This window comes from Meles meles, chromosome 11 (genome assembly GCF_922984935.1).
Source record: "Meles meles chromosome 11, mMelMel3.1 paternal haplotype, whole genome shotgun sequence".
Classification (NCBI taxonomy): Eukaryota; Metazoa; Chordata; class Mammalia; order Carnivora; family Mustelidae; genus Meles; species Meles meles.
In genome coordinates this window covers 23666053-23685919 of record NC_060076.1, presented here as the reverse complement: position 1 = coordinate 23685919, position 19867 = coordinate 23666053, and the positions used below count along the sequence as shown (strand labels likewise).

Here is a 19867-nt window from a genome sequence, read left to right as displayed (position 1 = left end):
CAGGAGTGGGAGGACCTGGGAACTCTCTCAGCTCATGCACATGAAGGGATCACCATCCCAGAGATCCCAATTCATGGAATTTTGTAGGGTTGTGGGTCTGTTAAGGAAACCACTGTTCATGGCTTCACGGACCCTTCCCTGCAGAAGTCTAGGAGGGGCCGTTCGTATTGACTATGATATAAATGGCATCCATGAGAGTTGTGAATCTGCCCTCTTCCCAGGAATATCAGAGAAGGTCAAGTCCATCAGAGGGTCCAGCACCCAGCAGCCCCAAAGCCTTGGGACCATTAGTTAAAGTCCAGGAAATGAGACCAGCTCTGTGTTCAAGGTCAATAGAGACAGATATTCATGAGCTTCTGGCATTCTGGAAAGAAGGTCCTAAGTCCTGGTTTTCAGAGGGTGATGGAGAAGGACTATGTAGGCTTCAGCCTCTGCTTCCACAGGCTGGCAGTTGAGAAGAACTCTGGTGTGGAAGGAGAGGGCTGCCTGTGTGCCCAGCACTGTGCTAGGCATTTCAGGTTTAACTTTTGCAGTTACTTTGTAAGAAAGCTGCTGATGCCTTGTGTTACACCGGGGCTTAGAGGAGGGGAGAAAGTGTAAACATCAGTGAAAAATTGAATCAGATCTAATTTCTTCTGTTTATTTTTTCAGGGGAAGCCCCCACTCCCATTCTACTTCCAACTCTAGAGAAGTGAGTGCCCTATTAGCAAGTGCTATGTCGTACAGGACTTTTTTGTCTATATTAGGGGTGGGCATAGCTCTGCAGACCTGGGGAGGGTGGGGGACTCTTACAGCCCTGCCTAATCCCACCAGAGCCTCTCCCCTCTGTGACCCTGGGTCCCCAGCATGCTCAATCAAAATATATTGCATACTGAATAATGGGATATTTAAAATGTTATAATAATATCAATAACATTTGTTATTATGGTATTATAGTACTTAGTATTATATTTATGTATTTCTTTCTTTTTTTTTTTTTAAAGATTTCATTTATTTGGAGAGACACTGGGAGAGGGAATACCAGCATGGGGCGTGGGAGAGGGAGAAGAAGGGACCCCATCTCAGGACCCTGGGATCACGACCTGAGCCAAAGGCAGATGCTCAACAAATGGGCCACCCAGGGCACCCCAGTAATTAGTATCATATTAATAACATTACTATATCATTCTTTATTAAATATTATAATTGGTATAAAACAGTATAATTATTCTGAATAATCCTGCCAGAACTGTGACCAGAGCAGGGCAGGAACTGGGGAGGGTCTTGAGCTGGAACAGAGAACTCACGGGGCTTTCTCTCAAGAATAAGGCCAGGAATGATAAGGGTGCTCTCAGAAGCCAACTGTCCTGGACACTCTACAGCTCAGCCAAGTTCTGGGTGACATGGGCTTCTGGGGGCAGCTCTGGGGAGCTAATCCTAGATAAGAAATCACAGAATTACAGAAATGGAGGCCCTCCATTTGGTGGTTTTATACCCCCAGACAAATATTAAAATCACCAGGGGGACTCCCACATACCACTGGTGGGAATGCAGAATGGTACAGCTGCTTTGGGAAAACACCTGGCAGTTCCTCAAAAAAGTTAAACACAGAGTTACCGCACGACCCAGCAATCCCACTCCTGGGAATACATATGCCCAAGAGAAATGAAAATATGTCCACACAAAAACCTGTCCATGAATATTCGTAGCGGCATTAATCATAATGGCCAAAAAGGTAGAAACAACCCAAATGTCCATCAACTGATGAATGGATAAATAAAATGTGGTGTAGCCATAGAGTGAAATAATATTCAGCCATGAATTGGGACGAAATATTAATCCATGCTAGGACATAAAAGAATCTTGAAAAACGTCACGGTGAATGAAAAAGCCAGACACAAAAGGCCACATGTTGCATGATTCCGTCTATATGAAATGTTCAGAAGAGGCAAGACCGTAGAGACAGAAAGTAGATTCATGGTTTCCTAGGACTGGGGAGGATCGGGGAGACAGCAAGGGACTGCTAATGATACAGGGTCTCTTCAGGGTCGTTGGAACGGTTCTAAAATTAGACTGTAGCGATGGCTGTACAACTTTGTGAAAATGCTAGAAACCATGGAACTGTACAGTTTAAATTGGTGAATGTACGATACTAACTTGTATCTTTATAAAATTGATTTTTTAAAAAAATCATCAGGGAAGATTTTGAAAAATATCCATGCCTAGCCCCTACCCCAGACCAGTGACATCACCATCGATGTCTAAGTCCAGTGGGCAGCCAGCGCTGAGCCCCACTGCCCTAGTCCGACCTCTTCACTTTGCACATGGGGAAGTGGGGCTCGCTGGGGGAATGAGGTGACTGGGTCACACCATGGGTAACTGGCTGAGCCTGGGACCCAATCCAGGACTACTGCCTCTCTGCTTGCTGCCCATCTGCTACATCTTCCCATCTGTCTTGGCTTCTATTTCAGGCAGCAAACGCACTCATCGGGAAAATCCTAAGACCTCCTCAGAACCGCACTGCCTGAGACATCCTTGTGTACACATCTTGCCTTCCCAGCGACACAGTGAGCTCTGTAGGAACAGAGACGGTCATGTCACATGTTTTCATACCCTCCCCTGTGCTAAGCACACAGCAGGTGTTCAACTAATACTGGTCAGATGGAAAAGAAAATTAGGTATCAACGCACTCAATAAATATTTAAGTGCCAACTCCTGTGCCTGGCACAGTGGTAGGCAGGGGAGTGCAAAGATAAGAGAGACGTTGCCCTTGCCCTCAAGGAGCCCACTGCTGAGTAACAAGTCCAAGACCGTGCGACAGGTGCTTTGATGAGGCTTAAGCGAGAAGGGGCAGCTAATCTAAGCCTGGGGAAGAGCCCATAGGGAAGAAGAGCTTATGAGCATATTGTAAGGGGAAGTTCTCATTTTTCTTTTCTGAAACGGGGAGGCAGTGGTCCCAACATTGCCAAGGGAGTAATGCATCCTTGTCCCGCTGACTTGAAATGTCATCTTCTGCATGTGCCAGTCACTTTCCCGAGAGCTCTCAGATCCCAGCTCTGCTCTGCCCCGACCTGCTGTGTTTCCAAGGAAATACATTTCTCAGGCTCCCTGCTCTCTGGCTTTTAATGTAGGCTTAGCCGGTGGGAGGCACTGGCAGAGCCTGGAAGGTGGGAAAAGGAGGGAAGTCAAGGTGTTTCTTCCCCACCTCTTTCTGCCTCAGGTGATGTTTCCAGCAGAAGCTGTGAGTTCCCTGTGGTCCCAGCCCTGGGCGTTGGAACTGCCCCCTCCCTCCGTCCGTCCAGCTCTAGTTCTAGCGTAGCTCATCTCTGGCTTGTCTCACTGTCCAGCTTAGCTTCCTAGTTCTTCATCTCTTGTGCAACCAATTCCCCGCGTGAAATTCCCTCGTAAGATATGCCTTGTGCGGTCTCCCTGTTCCTGACTGTCCGGGATTGATGCACAACATCCACCATGGGCGCTGCTAGGTAGTTTCCGGGTAAACACCGTTGCCTTGTGCATCTCCCCTGCGAAAAGTCCCGCCCCGTTTTCACCGCATATCTAATTGGCTGTAAGAGAATTCTGCTGTAAATATAAAACAACTGGCTGACAGTTTGGTTTCATTTCTCCATGGGCAAAGTTCCCATTTCTCTATCATATTCATCTTAGCTGGCGCTCATCATGGTCTGGACGGTGATGAGTAGATGGGGCGGATGATAACTACGTATATCAGCTTGATAGAAAACGCGGTGATAAGCTGTTAGAGCCAGACCGCACCCTCTACTAGGCCCGAAAACAACGCACCAGTTGCAATGTCATTGGAAAGCTCAGTTACAAATGCACCACAGCCTTAGCATTTCTTCCACTCTTCCCATGGAACTTGGGAACATCTAGCGACAGTCATGGGACAACGTGCCAAGAACAAACAACAGTGTAGAAAGCTTTTAGGAAACAATACAAAGCTCAGCTGCAAATTCGGGTCCTGGCACTTGGAAACAGATACCTCTGTTAGCCGAGGCAGAAATCGTGGGACAAAAGTAAAAGCGCAATGCCGACTAAGGAGATCGATCCGTGCTCCCCAAAACACATGTATGTAATACTATGAACAGTAGACCTTAAGATGAGCACATAGGTACAACATACAAAATAAAATCAGTTATTTGTGCAGTGTTGCTGTGACTCTAGGCTATACATTTTTGAGGTATTCAAGTATTTTTTTATTTTGAAATAAAGTGTTTAGAATTTTGTTATTCCACTTTGTTTTTGTTATTCAATTTTTCATGTTCCACAATGTCTTTTTAAGTGAATGTCCCTCTTTTATTTATCATGATTTTATCTTTTAGGGCAAAATTACTTTACAGCCAAGTCATTATGCAAAGAAAATGTTTGCAGCAAAAATGCTTGTCGGAGATGCTTACGGTGAAAATACGGGACGTGTATTTATGTGTGTTTCTGGATTTTTCCTATTTTTATTGACCTTCTTCTCTGTTACTCAACCAACACCAGATTGTCTTAATTACTTTTGTGTGTGTGTGTATGTGTGAATATATATATATATATATATATACTTTTTTTTTTTTAATATCTGACAGGACAAATCCTGTTCCCTTTCCCACACCATTGTTCTTTTCTTTTCTTGACTATTGTTATGCACTTACTCTTTCAGATTATTTTACAACTCAAGTTACTACCAAAAAAAAAAGTCCCATTGGAATTCTCATTTGGAGCATTAAATATTATGGATTTGAGAGAATGTATTCTTTTTTTTTTTTTTTAAGATTTTATTTATTTATTTGACAGAGAGAGATCACAAGTAGGCAGAGAGGCAGGCAGAGAGCGTGAGAGGGAAGCAGGCTCCCCGCCAAGCAGAGAGCCCGATGCGGGACTCGATCCCAGGACCCCGAGACCATGACCTGAGCCGAAGGCAGCGGCCCAAACCACTGAGCCACCCAGGCGCCCCGAGAGAATGTATTCTTAAGGAATAGGGTACTTTTCACCCTTTATTCAGATCTTTTTACATGTCCATCAGTTAGAATTTTTTACTTCCACAAAGGTAAGCAACATATATTATTAATTTAATTCCTAGGTGAAAAAAAAAAAATTCCTAGGTGAATTCCAGTTTTGTCACAATTGAAAATAAGATTTCATTTATTATTATATTTCCTCTAATTTTATGCTACTAGATACACAAAATTCGTGGACTTTATGATATTTCTGCCTCTGGCCACTTTGCTAACCTCTCTTATGAACTGTAGTTCATTTGTATTTTCCATAATCACATAATTTTCTTCTTTTCTGGTATTTATTGCTTTATTTGTTTTCTTGGCTTATTGCTTTGGTAAGGCTTGCAAAATGGTATTGAATATTAACAGTCATTCTTATTCCTGAAGTGTGTACATTACCCAGTGTTTCAACATTAAAATCTGATGTCTGACAAATTCTACTTAACCAGGTTAGACATGGTCCTTTTACTCAGTCTACTAAGAATCTTGGAACATTAGCACCCCTCATTCCGAGTGAATCCATGCTATTCCTAACTAAACATTACTTCCTTAACTAAGTGCTTAAAAAAGATTCTTTTTTGATACCACCATCAAGCTTATCATCCCAATTTTTAAAGACAATTTTCAAGAACCTGTATGACATTTCCCTGTCCATTCTGGCATTTCCCCGAGACTCGGTAGTTCTTCAGAGCGTAGTGATGCTGACTCAGCAATGACATAACGAATTCTCTCCTTATTCCCCGTGGCCATTTTTCTAAGCCTGAAGGCTTGAACTAATTTCCTGACTGTTCTCTCATCTTGGACTTCAGTTTTCTTCTCTTTGTTCTTTTCACCCTGGGCAGTTAGTATTTTGTCTGGTTTCCTTATCAAAAAGGAGAAAAGCTGGGGCGCCTGGGTGGCTCAGAGGGTTAATGCCTCTGCTTTCGGCTCAAGTCATGATCCCAGCGTCCTGGGATCAAGTCCCACATCCGGCTCTTTGCTCAGCAGGGAGCCTGCTTCCCTTCCTCTCTCTCTGCCTGCCTCTCTGCCTACTTGTGATCTCTGTCAAATAAATAAATAAATAAATAAATAAATAAATAGGAGAAAAGCAAAACAGAAGTTGAGGAGTGTTTCTTCTGTCCTGTTAATCTCATATACCATCCTCAGGAATGACTATTGGAGATTACTTAAAAATAAAATCTTAAAAAAAAAAGAATGGCTATTATTAAACTGTTCATCTTTGCTCCAACTAAACCATACATCTATGAAACTTTAAAAGTCCTTTTAGAAAAAGGTCTATACCCCTTCATTCTTTTATATGTTCTACCTTCCTTTTATTTAAAATACTGTTTTAGGGACACCTGGATGGCTCATGGGTTAAAGCCTCTACCTTCTGCTTGGGTCATGATCCCAGGGTCCTGGGATTGAGTCCTGCATCAGGCTCTCTACTTGGCGGGGAGCCTGATTCCTTGTCTCTCTCTGCCTACTTGTGATCTCCGTCTATCAAATAAATAAATAAAATCTTGAAAAAAAAAAAAAAGATAAAATACTGTTTTAAATTGTGGTTCCTAAAAGCCTTTCTCTTTCAGAGGATTGATGATATATACTCACAGTCCATATGAAAAATATTACCTTTTAGACCCATCTTCTCTTTGGCATGAAGGATTAAACCCTGAGCTCCTCTCATTTTGTATTAACAATTTCAAGACATAAGAGTCATTTTTTTCCCCAAGGATCTCGCCATTCACACATTTCCAACCTAGTCTTCCTTGCTGACCAGAATTAATAACAGTAACACGGGTGGTGTTTCTTCTACCTTCCAAACAACTAAGTAATCAGGCAGGAAGGCCAAGAAATCAACAGATGTTCTGCTGTTAATGAAATGCCAATGTCTGGATGGCCAAGAAATCCCCCATCCGCCCTGTGCCTGCTGAAAGTCTCTCCTAGGAAAACAGAACGAGTATCCTCTATCTGAGCGTCACGTCTCCATCGCTCACTGCACATAATGCATGCTGCCTGGACTCAGCGTTACTCTGTTATCTGTTCATGACACCTGGCTTAACTCCACAGCAGGGGTCCTGAGGCAGGACCGGCTTCTAGGTAGCCCACACAGCACGCAAGCTCTCTAAATACTCTAGACAAGCCTCGTCGGGGCCAACTGGCTCCTGTTTCACTTTTAGCCTACGTGGGGACAAGTCCACGTTCCTAATCAGAGCGAAAGCATCAGGGAGATATCGACGAATATCCCGGCAGAGCTTCCCAGCAAATGGACTTTGGATGGGTTACAGCTCAAATGGTCTTATCTGCTTACCCCAGTATGCTATACAAATATGTCATTTTCTATGTGTGCCAAGGACAAGAAGTTGTTTCCACTAGTCCATATCCTGTCCATCAACCTGAACTGTGGCTCTCCAATTGGGGCTCTTAGCAGAATCTCCTCAATTACCATGTTTTTACAGCAGATGGTGTCAGCCAGAATCAGACTTCCTGGCTGAACACTGGTGCATTAATCACGCTCTCTAAATATTCACAGAGGAAAAAACTCAAAAGCTAACATTTTTGGTTGCCCAGCCCTGTGCTGTCTATTAACATATTTAATCCTCTAACAACGGTTTGAAGAAGGGACAATTATTATTATCCGTATTTTACAGGTAAGGAAATGGTAACAGAGAGACTACTTAACTTTCTCAAAGTCACACAGCTAGTAAATGGCAGAGCTGGGATTTGAACTCAGGCAACCTGACTTGAGAGCCCAGTGCTCTCTTTAGCACTGAGAGACTGCCTTGCCAGTGGATGAAAGGAGCATTACAATGACGTTAAAAGAACACTGGCGGGCACTTAGCTTTGATTTTGTTAGGGCTTAGCTATGTGACCTCAGGTAACCTATTTCACTTATCTGGGCCCCAGACACTGCATTTTTGGCCAAACAGTTATTATGTATTTATATGCCAGGAACTACGGCTCAATGAAATAATTTGATTTGTGCCATGTCTGACCGAGAGATGAGAGAAGGTGCATTTATTCATTATGGTTTCCAGGATACTTGTCACTTACATCAATTTTAATTTAGTAGAGACTGAACAGAGTGGGTCATTAGACAAACATATTGCTACAAGTTCTTATTACATTCAGTGCAAGCAAGCGCACTATTTGGCTGTAAGAAGAGAGTATATTTGAAAGACTGCATCTTTTTCATAATGGGGTTGAGAAGAAAATTTTTATCAACATCTCAGAAATGGAACACATTAGGAATGTTAGGTCTCTTAAATAGGGATCATTTCTTACAGTAACTTAATGGTTTTATTTATTTTTTTTAAGTGACTAGAGAGAAAAGATGAACTGACCTCATTTTCCTCTTGTCCGAAAAGGTCAAATTATACATATACATAAACATATACACAAACATATATATGGCATGGTTTAGATTCCTTTATACAGACTAATGGACAGATGGGAATTTTCTCAACTTGTATTTCTTTAAAGCCATCTTCCAAGCAATCAACCTGGAACTAATTCTAGTGTTAGCTCAGGTGCTGTCTGAGTCTGTAAGATTGGTAGCTGTTGTTCTGACTAGTTTATTAACTGCCTACAGCCAAAGGCAGCGTCTTCTTCAACATCAATTCCCAGTGCCTATGATAGTACTTGCCAAAGCGTAGAAACACAGTAAATATTTGCTGAATAAATGTTGTAGTGCATTAAAGTTTAATTCTCCTTAGGTAATTTATCAAGTGTCTATTCATAAAAGCTTCACGTTGGTCAGGAGCTCCTCGTTGTTCCTAACACCAAACAGCCTCTGTAAAACTGTAGAACATTCCACATCTTAAGGAACGATGAGAGGCTCTTCATGTCTCCTGGTGGCTGCATCTGTCCTGTGTGAGAGAGAGTAGTGGGGTGTGTCCCCCCATCTTCGAGTCTGGAATTTTCCTTTGGTGAAAGTGGTATCAAATGGTTTTACCAAATGGCTGTAAGTGGGTAGGCAGACCTTGATAATTTTTTGCTAGAAAATCCATCTTAACCTAATGTGATTCCTACTAAGTTTGTAATGTCTCTCTGATTGCTTGAGGCATGGAGAAGCTGTGAGAAGGGCTTTAGAAAAACTTTGTGGTGAAATCTAGGATTTTAACAATTCCGGATCAATTTCAGGATCTGAGCCCAAGGAATAAATATTTCATGAGTGCATTTTTGCACAGAGGCTCATGACTAAGAGTTTATTCAATCTCTTTCCTGCCTTAAAAAAAATACTGACACAAATATAGTTGTTTTCTCTTACAGCATTCACTTGTAATAAATCTAACAGTGCTTTCGCTTCTCGGTTTCCTAGGGACTTTTTTTGGGTGGGGGCTCTCATTTCTGCATTCCGGGGTCCACTTTTTGCTTTCAATGAAGATTTTCTTTTATCAGGCGGGTAGTGACATTAACAGACTCACCCCTCACCACTGCTTTAAATGCTTCCCCAAACAGTATCAACTGGGAGGCCTCAAGGAGCAGCAAGACAAAAAAATCATTGCCACGAACATGCAGCTACGAGCTGTGCAGGATAACGTCTAAGGAGCCCGTCTTTGCACCGTGAAAGAGCCACGGCCGGCTTGGGCATGAGCTGAGTGTTATTTTTTCCACTCGGCAGACACCATCCAACTCATCAGAATGAATGAAATTAAACTATTATGCATTCCAGAATGAAGTTCAAGCTAGATGAAGAAAATGCACGCTCTGTTAAGGGTAGGTTTTAGACGTTCTAATTGCACAAGACAGCAGCGGGAGCGGGAGCGGAACACTGGGTATGTGTTCCTGAGGTGATACAGAGGAGGATTCATCTATTTCGGTTTTTGTGTTTTAAAATCTCCCCAAGTGATCCTTTCTCTGTTCCACAATTCTTGTAGGTTTTCCAGAAGCTTCTCCTGTAAACATCCTTGGTTAGCCTCTGAAGCTATACACTGGACCTAATATTAAGGGCCCGTTTAATTGCCTTGAATATAGATACAGCCTCCATTATTCAGCTGCGGGATGAAGCTGGCTTAGCCGTTAGCATAGCAACAGCTCTTGCTTTTGAGGTTTCTGCTGCAGAAAGTGGCTGTTGAAGCCATTCACAATTCAGGAGGGGATGATTAGGTAGGTTCTGTGGTCTTCTTACAACACGAGCCTACGGGGATGTTCCTCTAATTATTCTCACCCTGCTTAGCGGACTGCCCGGACTACAGCAGTTGGGGTGTTTTAAATTCTGCAGCCTTTCCAGCAGTAAAACCGCTGGCAAGTCTTGGGATACAGTGGGATTTTAGACCTGCTCAATTAGGACTTTAATTGTGACTGAAAGTAAACCCTTGCTTCCCTGGCCAATGCACCAGGGAAATTCACAAAGTCTGAGTATTTAAGAAGTTGGAGTGGAAAGTTCTCCACAAACTCCTAAACAGGAACGGAAAGATAGGTGTTAGAAATCAAGTCCTTTACCCTGGCTATTTTCATGCTGTCCGGATTCTTTCTTCTGACCTCCAGGGCACTGTGTCATGCTGATTGTTATCTGAGTTTCTGGAAATCTGCTTTCAAAAAATGTCTGGTAAATATCAACTCTTTCCATCCTTCTCTTGCTCCACTATTAGAAAGGCTATGATGACACGATTAATTTTACTTCATCAGTCTGGTCTTTAGTAAAGAGCACGGCGTAAGAGCAGAGCTTCCAGACGGTTCAGGGAAAACATGTAACAAATGGCATTCAACAAGGTGAAAAGGTAGGCAACCTTGCTTCTAGAGAAATACAATTAAAATGGACATTCTGATTTTTACCCATCAAAGGTTTAAAAGACCTAGTTAAGGTTATACACTCACTCTCTGTGGGATCGGAGGCCCTGTCAAATCGCTGGTGGGGTGGGAGGCCTGGGGGAGATACATGTAATCAAGTAGAATATCTTTAGAGTGAAACTTCGTTAGGCAATGTCCAAATTAAATATGCACGTACCTCTTTAGCCAACGTACCTCTTTAGCCAGAGCCCCTGTTCCTAGGGAGTTTATCTACAGATGGATTTACTCAGGTGCATAAACGGAAAGTACAATGACAGCAGAAAAACTCTAATTTTAGAGATTTGGGGCAGCCTAAAGGACCATCATGTATGACTGGTTAAACACGCGTTCTTGTTTATATGTAGAATAGTTCTGGATTGACACAATGAAACACCAACGACGTTTGCCTCTGGGGAGAACTAGGGAACTAGGGAATAAGAAGGTGGAGAGGAAAAGTAACTTTTAGGTATTTTTGTCTGAATTTTTAACCACCATATTACCAACTAAAATAAGTGAAAAAGCACAGCAGTTCCCTTTATTACTGACTTTATACTTAGCCTCCTAATTGTTAAAAGCCTCCTCTACTTTGTAGACAATGAAGTCCTAAGCTAGACAAGTTGGGAAGAGAGCGGATGCTGTTTCAATTCTTCCAACTTTTGGGTCTCCATTGCACCTGCAGAATGAATTCTCAGTGGTCTCACCAGTTCCCTCTTCCGCCAGTTTGCCGTCAGCAGATGGGAAAGCATTGTCCACATTCCGCCTGGATAGTTACTTCCTAGTATTCTCAGACAGAAATATCATCTTTCTTTCTTTTTATCCTGTCTCAAAAGATCCCCACGGTGTTTCTGCTCTTGGCTTGTTCGAGTTTCAGAGAAGTGTCTTATGTATTGTGCTAACCCTCTTCCAACTGATCTTTCTCCTGGAGCCAAGCACCCCTTCCCGTTGCTAAACTTAGACCATACATCCCAAACCAGCAACCTTTAACACAGACCATTCCTTAGGGGAGACTGAATTTCTTTGACCCGTCTCTCACCACATGGACTGCTAAGGCCTTAAATCTCAAAAACCACCAAAAACTGCTGCCAACCACCACCAAACATGGTGCAAAACACCTTCCATGGATAATATCCTTTAATTCTGTTTGGGGACACCAAAAAGGAGGCACAGAGAAGAAACCCGACAAAGGTCACATGACTGGGAAGTGGCAACGTTGGGATTCAGAGCGTGGAAGGCACCAGAGCATTCACACTTCACCTCGTGGGAAAACTGCAGGGCTCCTGCCCCCAACAAATCACCACTCCACACTGGGCCTACAGTCTGTCTCTCATCAGTGGGCAGATTCCTGCCATTTTGCTTCTGCAAGCTTCTGCTTCTTCCCCATGATGGGTTCGAATCTCAGCATGGGTCCCTACACTGGTGTGTCCTGGCCATCTTCTTCACCAGTGGATACAGTTCTCTAGACCCTTGCTTCCAGCGGGAGAGCAGAACAATGACAGATTCACTTTGACAGACTTGGGAGAAGGAGCTCAGGTTGAAATTAAAGCCATATAAAGAAACCCTAGCATTTTCACGTTCTTCTACTTCACTGTGAACCTAAGCAAGTGCAAAACTATGCTGAGTAGCCGTCTCTAGCTCCTTATTATGATGTATCCATTTACTTTTTGATAGCATGCCTACTTAAAAAAAAAGGAACTGGCATCTAAATGAGTTCAAATTGAACCATAAGATGAAAGTAAACCAGATAGGAAGCTGTGCTTTTCCAAGGGGAGGTCCTACACTTGTCCATCACGGACTCGCCTGGAGACTTCGGATGAAGTTTCCTTAGGTCTCACCATCAACCACTTAAATAGAGCCTAGCACTTTCCATTTTTAGTAAGCTGTCCAAGCAATTCTTTGGCTCCCTAATTCTGGGAAAGTTGGCCAATTTGCAGAATTATTTAAGATTTCTTTTGCAGAGGCTCAGCTGAATGTCAATTTCACATTAGTTTCACCTTTTAGATACTCCTGAGGTCTCTTAAAAACGTGCTACTTTTCATGTGCAAAGGGACTCTTCCCTTAACAGCAGTTTGTGTTTCCCTCTCTTTGCCCCATTATGCCTTGCCTTGGCATTTGCTGGTTGCCTCCTGGAGGGAAATAGCAGAGGCAAATCATCCTGAAGCCTATTTAAGGTATTTACCTGGTCCTTTTGGAAGATTCAGTACAGTCAGGGAATTGACTTAGAGCTGAGTTTGGGAAATATTGATCCAAAGGATCAATATGGCTGCTCAGGGAGTTTTTTTTGATGAGCTCAAATCTTAAAGGACTAGTTAAAAGCTGGAAAGTCAAGGGCAACAAAAAGGATCTATTATTAGTTGTGTTCAGACCAGGACCCAGGAGGCTAGAGTCACTGACCTGGAAGGACGGTGCCATATTAACAGGCAAGGGGAAAAAAAGCAGTACTCCCATATTGTCCTTATTCCTTCATCTCTGCTGTTAAGGAGAACCTTTTTCAGCGGAAATGGTGGACCAAGAAACGAAACAGGCAAGTGGGTTTTGAAGGCCAAGATAATCACCTGGCACGATTTCAAGTCTTTCAGTCCGCATGAATTTCATCAATCCACCATACTGTCAGCTCACTGGCAATATTCTGAGTGAGTCACAGAAAAATAAAAGAGATGATCCAAGACTGGTAAATACCCGAGTTTCAAAAATGCAAGAAGTTAATTCCATTAATTATGGAGTCTCGAGTTTGATGGTGTAGGCAGATAATAACTCCAGAAGAAATGACTAGTTCAGGGGTTCTGGGGACAGACGCAGTGGACTGCCTCCAGTAAAGAGTGGTTCACTAAGAAGAAAATAATGTTCAATCTCTGCTCCTTTGGAAAGGGGTTATTGAGCAAATGCAGGTTCTAGATTGCAGGAGGAGGGATGGTAAGGTGTTAGGGTTTACGAGACCCCTGGGAAGGATAACAGGGTCACCAGACCACTGGTGTGTAGGGATATGGACGCTGGTGGTGGCGAGTGGCTTTCCAGTTAGTAACCAGATCTCGGGGTAGTGAACTCCTCAACATAATCTAGTAATAGTCTCATGGATACAGAGAAATCAGCAGGGTCCCAGATGGCGAGATGGTCATTGGTGAGAAGCGTCAAAGCCCAAGGGCCGAGAACACGGGCCGGGAGTCGGACCTACACATGTGACAGTGGGCAAGCTTCTTGCTTAACCTGAAGCCCGAGCTTCCAAATGTGAGCGAAGAGGACACTGCCCATCACACAGACTGGCCAGGAAGATCAAGTGAAGTGATCCACATAGTGCTGGGTGCACACATCTAGCTAACAGTCCCTGCGTGTTCCCGAGAATCCCTGTCGACCTACCAGGGTTTCCAGTGATCTCCAGCATCATCTGCCCTGTAGTAACCACACGCGTCATGATGATGCCAGTGCTTCGGAAGAGAACTCCGCAGACACACTGGTCATATTCCGATGATGAAGCTGAAGCCAGAACACAGCTGACGGTCCGTGTCCTACCCAAATGTGATGCCCTGGGCTAGGTACAGCTGTTCAGACACCTTTGGACCAGCTCAGAGATGACATGCTGCCTGTTATCTAGCTAGACAGTTTTTTTTTTGTTTTTTTTTTAAAGATTTTATGTATTCATTTGACACAGAGAGCACAAGCAGGGGGAGCTGCAGAGGGAGACAGAGAAGCAGATTCCCTCACTGTGCAGGGAGCCTGATGCAGGGCTCGATCCCAGGACCCTGAGGGCATGACCCAAGCCAAAGGCAGATGCTTAACCGACTGAGACACCCAGGCGCCCCTGGTTAGATGTTTCTGTTAGAATGAATGTGGAATAATTCATTCGCTAAACAGACATTCATTGAGCACCTGCTATCTATCAGGCACCGGGGAACAAAGGCAAACATGGGACAAAGCTCACACTTACAGAATGTACAGTCTCCAGGATGATGAACAAAAGAGGCAGTTTTAATGTAAAGTAGTGAATGCAACATTGATACAGCAGGGCTGAGGGGCAGGCATAGAGCAGAACACAGAAACTAATCCACTCTGCAGAGGTGGGGGTGGTAGAAGTCCTGGGGAGAAGATGCGTCTGAGCAGAGGCATCTATGGGGTGAGCAGGAGTTGGGCAAGGGAGATGGGAGTGAGAGTGTTCTCAGCAGAAGGAACAGTATTTGCAAAGCACAGATGGGAGCAACAGCAGGATATGGTGCATGCCAGGAACGACCAGCAGCTTGGTGGTGTAGAAATTTAAACAGGAAGGTAAGAAATGGGGCGAAATGAGCTAGAGCAATAGAATGGAAGCAGACAGCAAAGGAATTCCATACAGAAGGCCTCGAGCCTCACCCTATGGGTGCTGGAGAACTCTGGCAGATGTCCATTATCGGAATGACTGTGAGGACAAGGAGCTTGGCAGGAGCCTGGAGTCAAGGAGACCAGGCAGAGCACCTCTGATGCAGAGAGAAGATGCTGCTGCAAGGTCAGAGTGGGACATGTCAGTTGAGCAGCCCTGGGGACTGCCTGGATACGGGTGGCAAAGGGGCAAGAAAAGAGCTATGGATGGAGGACGTACACGTTTTTCTTGCAGGTAGAGGAGAATCGGTTAGTATTTTCTTTCTCCAGTAAAAGATGATGAATTTGACCCTGACATGAGTTTGACGTGTGTATGGGTTGAAATGTCAGTGTAAAAAACTCATAGATAAGAGTAATCTGGGTTAGCAATAATAACTTCAGAGTCCACAGCCATACAATGGTGCCAGCAGGAGACGCAGGATCGACTGTGATGGCAAGAAAGGCAGTGGGCAGAGGAAGGACCCCTGGAAAACACCAACACTTAACAGGAAGACAGAACAATGAGGCTGTTACAAAGACCGAGGAAAAAGTCAAAAGAGCTAGAGAACCAGATAGCGCAGCAACCAAGGGCATAGAGTTTCAAGAAGCCACGAGTGACTGACCACTACCGCTAAATGCAGTAGGGAAAGGCCCACTAAGCTGAGAGATGAAAAGTGTACACGCCATTTAGCTAGGAGGTCACAAGCAAGCATCCCGGTTCAACTTCTTGGTTGTAGACAACGGAATCCACTCAAGTTGTTTTAAGCAGAAAGGCATGTATTAGAGGGTCTCCGTGTATACACAATTTCCAGGGGGCCACAGACACACGTTTGGGTGTCCTTCCAGCAGGAGCAGCAGTGGCAGCCAGGACAAACACACACCCTCATCACAGCACGGTAATGGGGGAAACCCAATCTGCCACCACTTCACTTGGCTCAACGCCTGTGACCGGCATCTAGAACCTTCACTACAGATGCACCACATGAAGAAATGCTTCAACCACTGTGCCTACCAGGGCCACTCCTTCCGAGAGCAGCTTCATTCCGAGATGAACTCGCTCCACGTCACCTAACCGACACGCTCACCTTTAGGCTTCCAAAAGCTCCCTGTCCCATCATCTACATCATCCGCAAATGATACTTCTGTGCAACATAAAATGAAGATGGAGTCCACAAAAGCAAGAACAATCTTTATTCCTTGGAAACACATTTGTAAAAACGTATCAGTAAGATTAAAGGATTCGGAACACATTTATTTGTAGGCAGCACAAACACTGAGGATCAAAACATCTGCTAAGACAGAACAGACCCGTGAACAGATATCTTCGGAAGAGTTTGTAGGTGACTGGCTGTACTGTGCAGGGCGCGTAGCTGAGTCCCTCCCTCTGTACACATTTTTTATGGTAACCAAGAATAGACCCAGATTTTAGCAATAAGGTATCTCAGAGATGTCAATACATTTTTTAAAAAGGCTTAAAATGGGCCAAATTACAATTACACACATGGAAATGGCGTTTAAGAATTGCTTTCACAAAAATACTGGTGGGAAAGATCTCAGGTCTATCAGGAGAAAAAAAGAAATGTTTTGACTTTGTGGCTTTAAAAAGGGGGACAATAAATATTTCGGTACAAACTCTTCCCGCAAAGAAAACACATTGATCAGCTGGATCTCCAAAGTGACAGCGCGACATCCCCATCCTTCGACAGGGCGTTTTGGCACAATGCCATTAAAATCCTATATACTCGAATTTGACCCATAAATAGATCTTGGATTGCATGTTGCTTTTTAAAAGAGTGAAGTTCAGGGTAAAAAACCAAGCCTCAAGTTCTATAAATTCTGACAGTGTGTATTCATAATTACGTCTTCTGAAATCACACAAGCTAGCAGCACCAATCAATAATTTAAAAAATTATTCTCGTACTGGAGCAGCAAGTTCTATCAAAACAGACGCTATGCAATTTGTGATTCGTAAAACTGCTAGGATTCAGTGGCTAACCTGCTTTAAGTAGGAAATTCAGAGCCTCCCCATATGCATGTCCCACCTAACCAGTAATACTCTTCATTCAGCTTCTGAAAGGGGCAAGCCTCTGTTAGAGAAGGGAATTCTGCAGTTTTCTTCTGAGAAATTCCATTGGAATGTCAGATCCTCAGACCAAAAATACTAACTTTGCATAGATCACAGAATTGTAGAGCTGGGAGGAGCTTGGCGATCATTTAGTCCAAACCACTCTTTCCGGAGGGGGCAAAGGAGGCCAACAGAAGAGAAGGGCTTGTCTGCCCTCTCACAGAGGCGGGGGCTGGGCCCCAGCGGCCTCCTCTCACCTCAGGACCGTGCGGTGCTCTCCACAGAGCTATCTTCCCATATTCTTCTCGTGTTATTTGGTGCCGTTCATTAAATAACAAAGGAATATCAAGTACATAACAATATGATAAACACAGACTTCTACTCCAATTTTAAAATCAGAATATTAAAGTGATTCCTGAGCCTTTAACTAACCTTCATTTTATTGAGAATGCAGTCAACAGTAAGTTAGGACTAGTGATTGTGGCTGTTTGCAAATATTTACACGGATGCCGGGAACATCTCTCATAACACATTTCTGCAAAGACACTTGTGCAAACACAGCTATGTGATGCCAAGACACTTCTCATGGGATGAAAGGACACTATGATGGTGAAGGGAGGTGAGATGCTTCAGTCTCTCAAAGTGCAGTCATGAGTTTATCTCGATACACCATACTTTGCATTCCTCCTAAGTTCTTCTGGTTCTGGTCGTGGACATAATCGAAATGGCTGCCCCCTCCACTGGCCGATGTTTCCCAGTGCGGCGGCCTGTCATCCTGAAAGCATGGCCTGTTTTGTTGGCAGAGTGAATGATTAGCGGGAGGGATGGAAGAAAATGCAGAAATGTGAGTGAAACAACACAAGCATGAGGGACGTGGGCAGGAGAAACCATGAGCCGTGTTAATGGGGATGGCTTATGAATGGAAATGAATGGATTTTCTAAGGTATTTTTAAAATTCAGAATGCAGGTTACCTATCAACACCCAAGTCAAGAGAGGCCCGTTCCACGGCCATACCATCATTTCTCAAAAGGCACCCTGATGAGCAAGTCAGTCTGGGGAAAGTCAGGTGACAAGGTGTCCTTGACCAGGCACCTCTCAGGGCTGTGAGCACATTGCTAACGGATGCTGTGAATGCCTTCGGCAGCGTTTGCCAAGAGTGCTGGGCCAAGGAACTCTCTTTTCCTGGGGTAGGTATCTCAGGCTTCTCTAACTCCCGAGAGCCTGATAAGACACGGAGTGCTGGGCCCTACCCCCAGACCATGATCCAGCAGGGCTGGCGTGGGGCAAAGAACGAGCATCAGCAAGCTCGCAGGGGAGGCCAGTGCCGCCCGGAGAGGACCTGCCATGGCCTCCCACAGAATCCCCGCTGCCAACTGCTGGGCAAGGTCATGCCTCAGAAGGAAACGAATGTGGTAAAATAGGCACTAAAAAGCCTAAAATTCTCTAAAAATAAGGTTAATAATAGCACTTCTAGAAATCTCTTCTGTTTTCTTATGTCTGGAAAAGAAACTGCCTTGAGCAATACAGAAACGTTTAGAGTTATTACTCCACTGGGCTGACTAGCTTTAAAAAGTTCCCCGAGTATCGAGTGTTGTCGATAAAACTGCACTGTGGTCCTCCTCCAAGGTCTCCCAACCAAAGTGGCAAGAACCATCAAGAACTAATCGCTCTCCTTTGGCTTGCTCCACATGGAATTATTTTCATCCCTCCCTTCTCTCATACCTTCTCAAGCAGCGAGGCTAGCAACCCCACCAAGCAGTAACTTTATGCAAACCGAATTCACCAACGGAAAGAGCTTCACACATAAACACCAATTAAGACTGATCTAAAATTCAAATCTGAAAAGGAACGTTTGCCTTTACAAAGCTGGCATCAAAATACTCTCCAGCCTAATGAAAAACCCAGCAAGGCAGGTGCCAGTTTCCTTGGAAAGGACTGTGATGTAGGTTAGGGCAGAGGTGAGCAAACGGCCCGCAGGCTAGATCCCCACTCGCTGCCTGTTTTCGTAAATAAGTTTTATCAGAATGCGACCATGCCCATTCACTTCTGGGTTGTCTCTGGCTGCTTTCGAGCTACAAGGCAGAGGTGAGTAGTTGTGACAGAGACAACAAAGCTGAAAATACTGGTTATCTGGCTCAGAACAAAGTGTGCTGACCCTTGGGTTTAGAAAAAAGATCTGACACAAAACAAAAACAAAAACAAAACAAAAACACCCAACAACCTCCCCACCTACCCCACCCCTGAAAAATATTCCCTTCAAAAAACCCTCAACAAAAATCCCCAAGCTTGACTCACATTTTTAGTAATGGAATTCTTGGGACAAGAAAATGTTACTTAGAAATTTTAAGTAACATTTCTAACACAAACCAAACCAAAAATATCTGAGGTTAGAATGCCTAAAAAAAAAACAAAAAACAAAAAACAAAAAACCACCAAAAAAACAAAACCCGATTCACCTTTATTTCTAAAAGCATAACTTTGGTAAATTCACACTCATTACTGGCTTCCTTTGCTTGGCAAATTATTAATCTCTGTCATGACACGGCAACTCTTAACAGCTGTCTCTGATGCAGACTTCCGATTCGTAAGTAGGGAGGACGCGAGTTTTTTGAGACAAAGGGAGAACTTTCGAGAAAGCACAGCTCTGTGAGCTCAAGCACTTACCTTACATTTGGAGAGTGAGGGTGCCACCGAGGCTGGCTGGGGTGGATAGTGGGATGGTACTGAGGCTAGAAATGAAATACCAAACTC

The 19867-nt window shown here is 43.9% G+C and overlaps 1 protein-coding gene across 5 annotated transcripts in view; it reads right to left on the bottom strand.

Annotated features, from left to right (window-relative positions):
* The window catches only part of EPB41L4B (erythrocyte membrane protein band 4.1 like 4B), a 123726-nt gene that overhangs the window by 34586 nt on the left and 69273 nt on the right, over nucleotides 1-19867 (bottom strand). For 4 of the 5 annotated variants that reach the window (XM_046021784.1, XM_046021786.1, XM_046021785.1 and 1 more), the window contains exon 15: nucleotides 19781-19845. In XM_046021784.1, coding sequence (XP_045877740.1) covers nucleotides 19781-19845 — 65 coding nt within the window. Of the gene's footprint in view, nucleotides 1-16224; nucleotides 17904-19780; nucleotides 19846-19867 lie in introns of those variants that run through there. The other variant, XM_046021788.1, reaches the window with a different exon arrangement.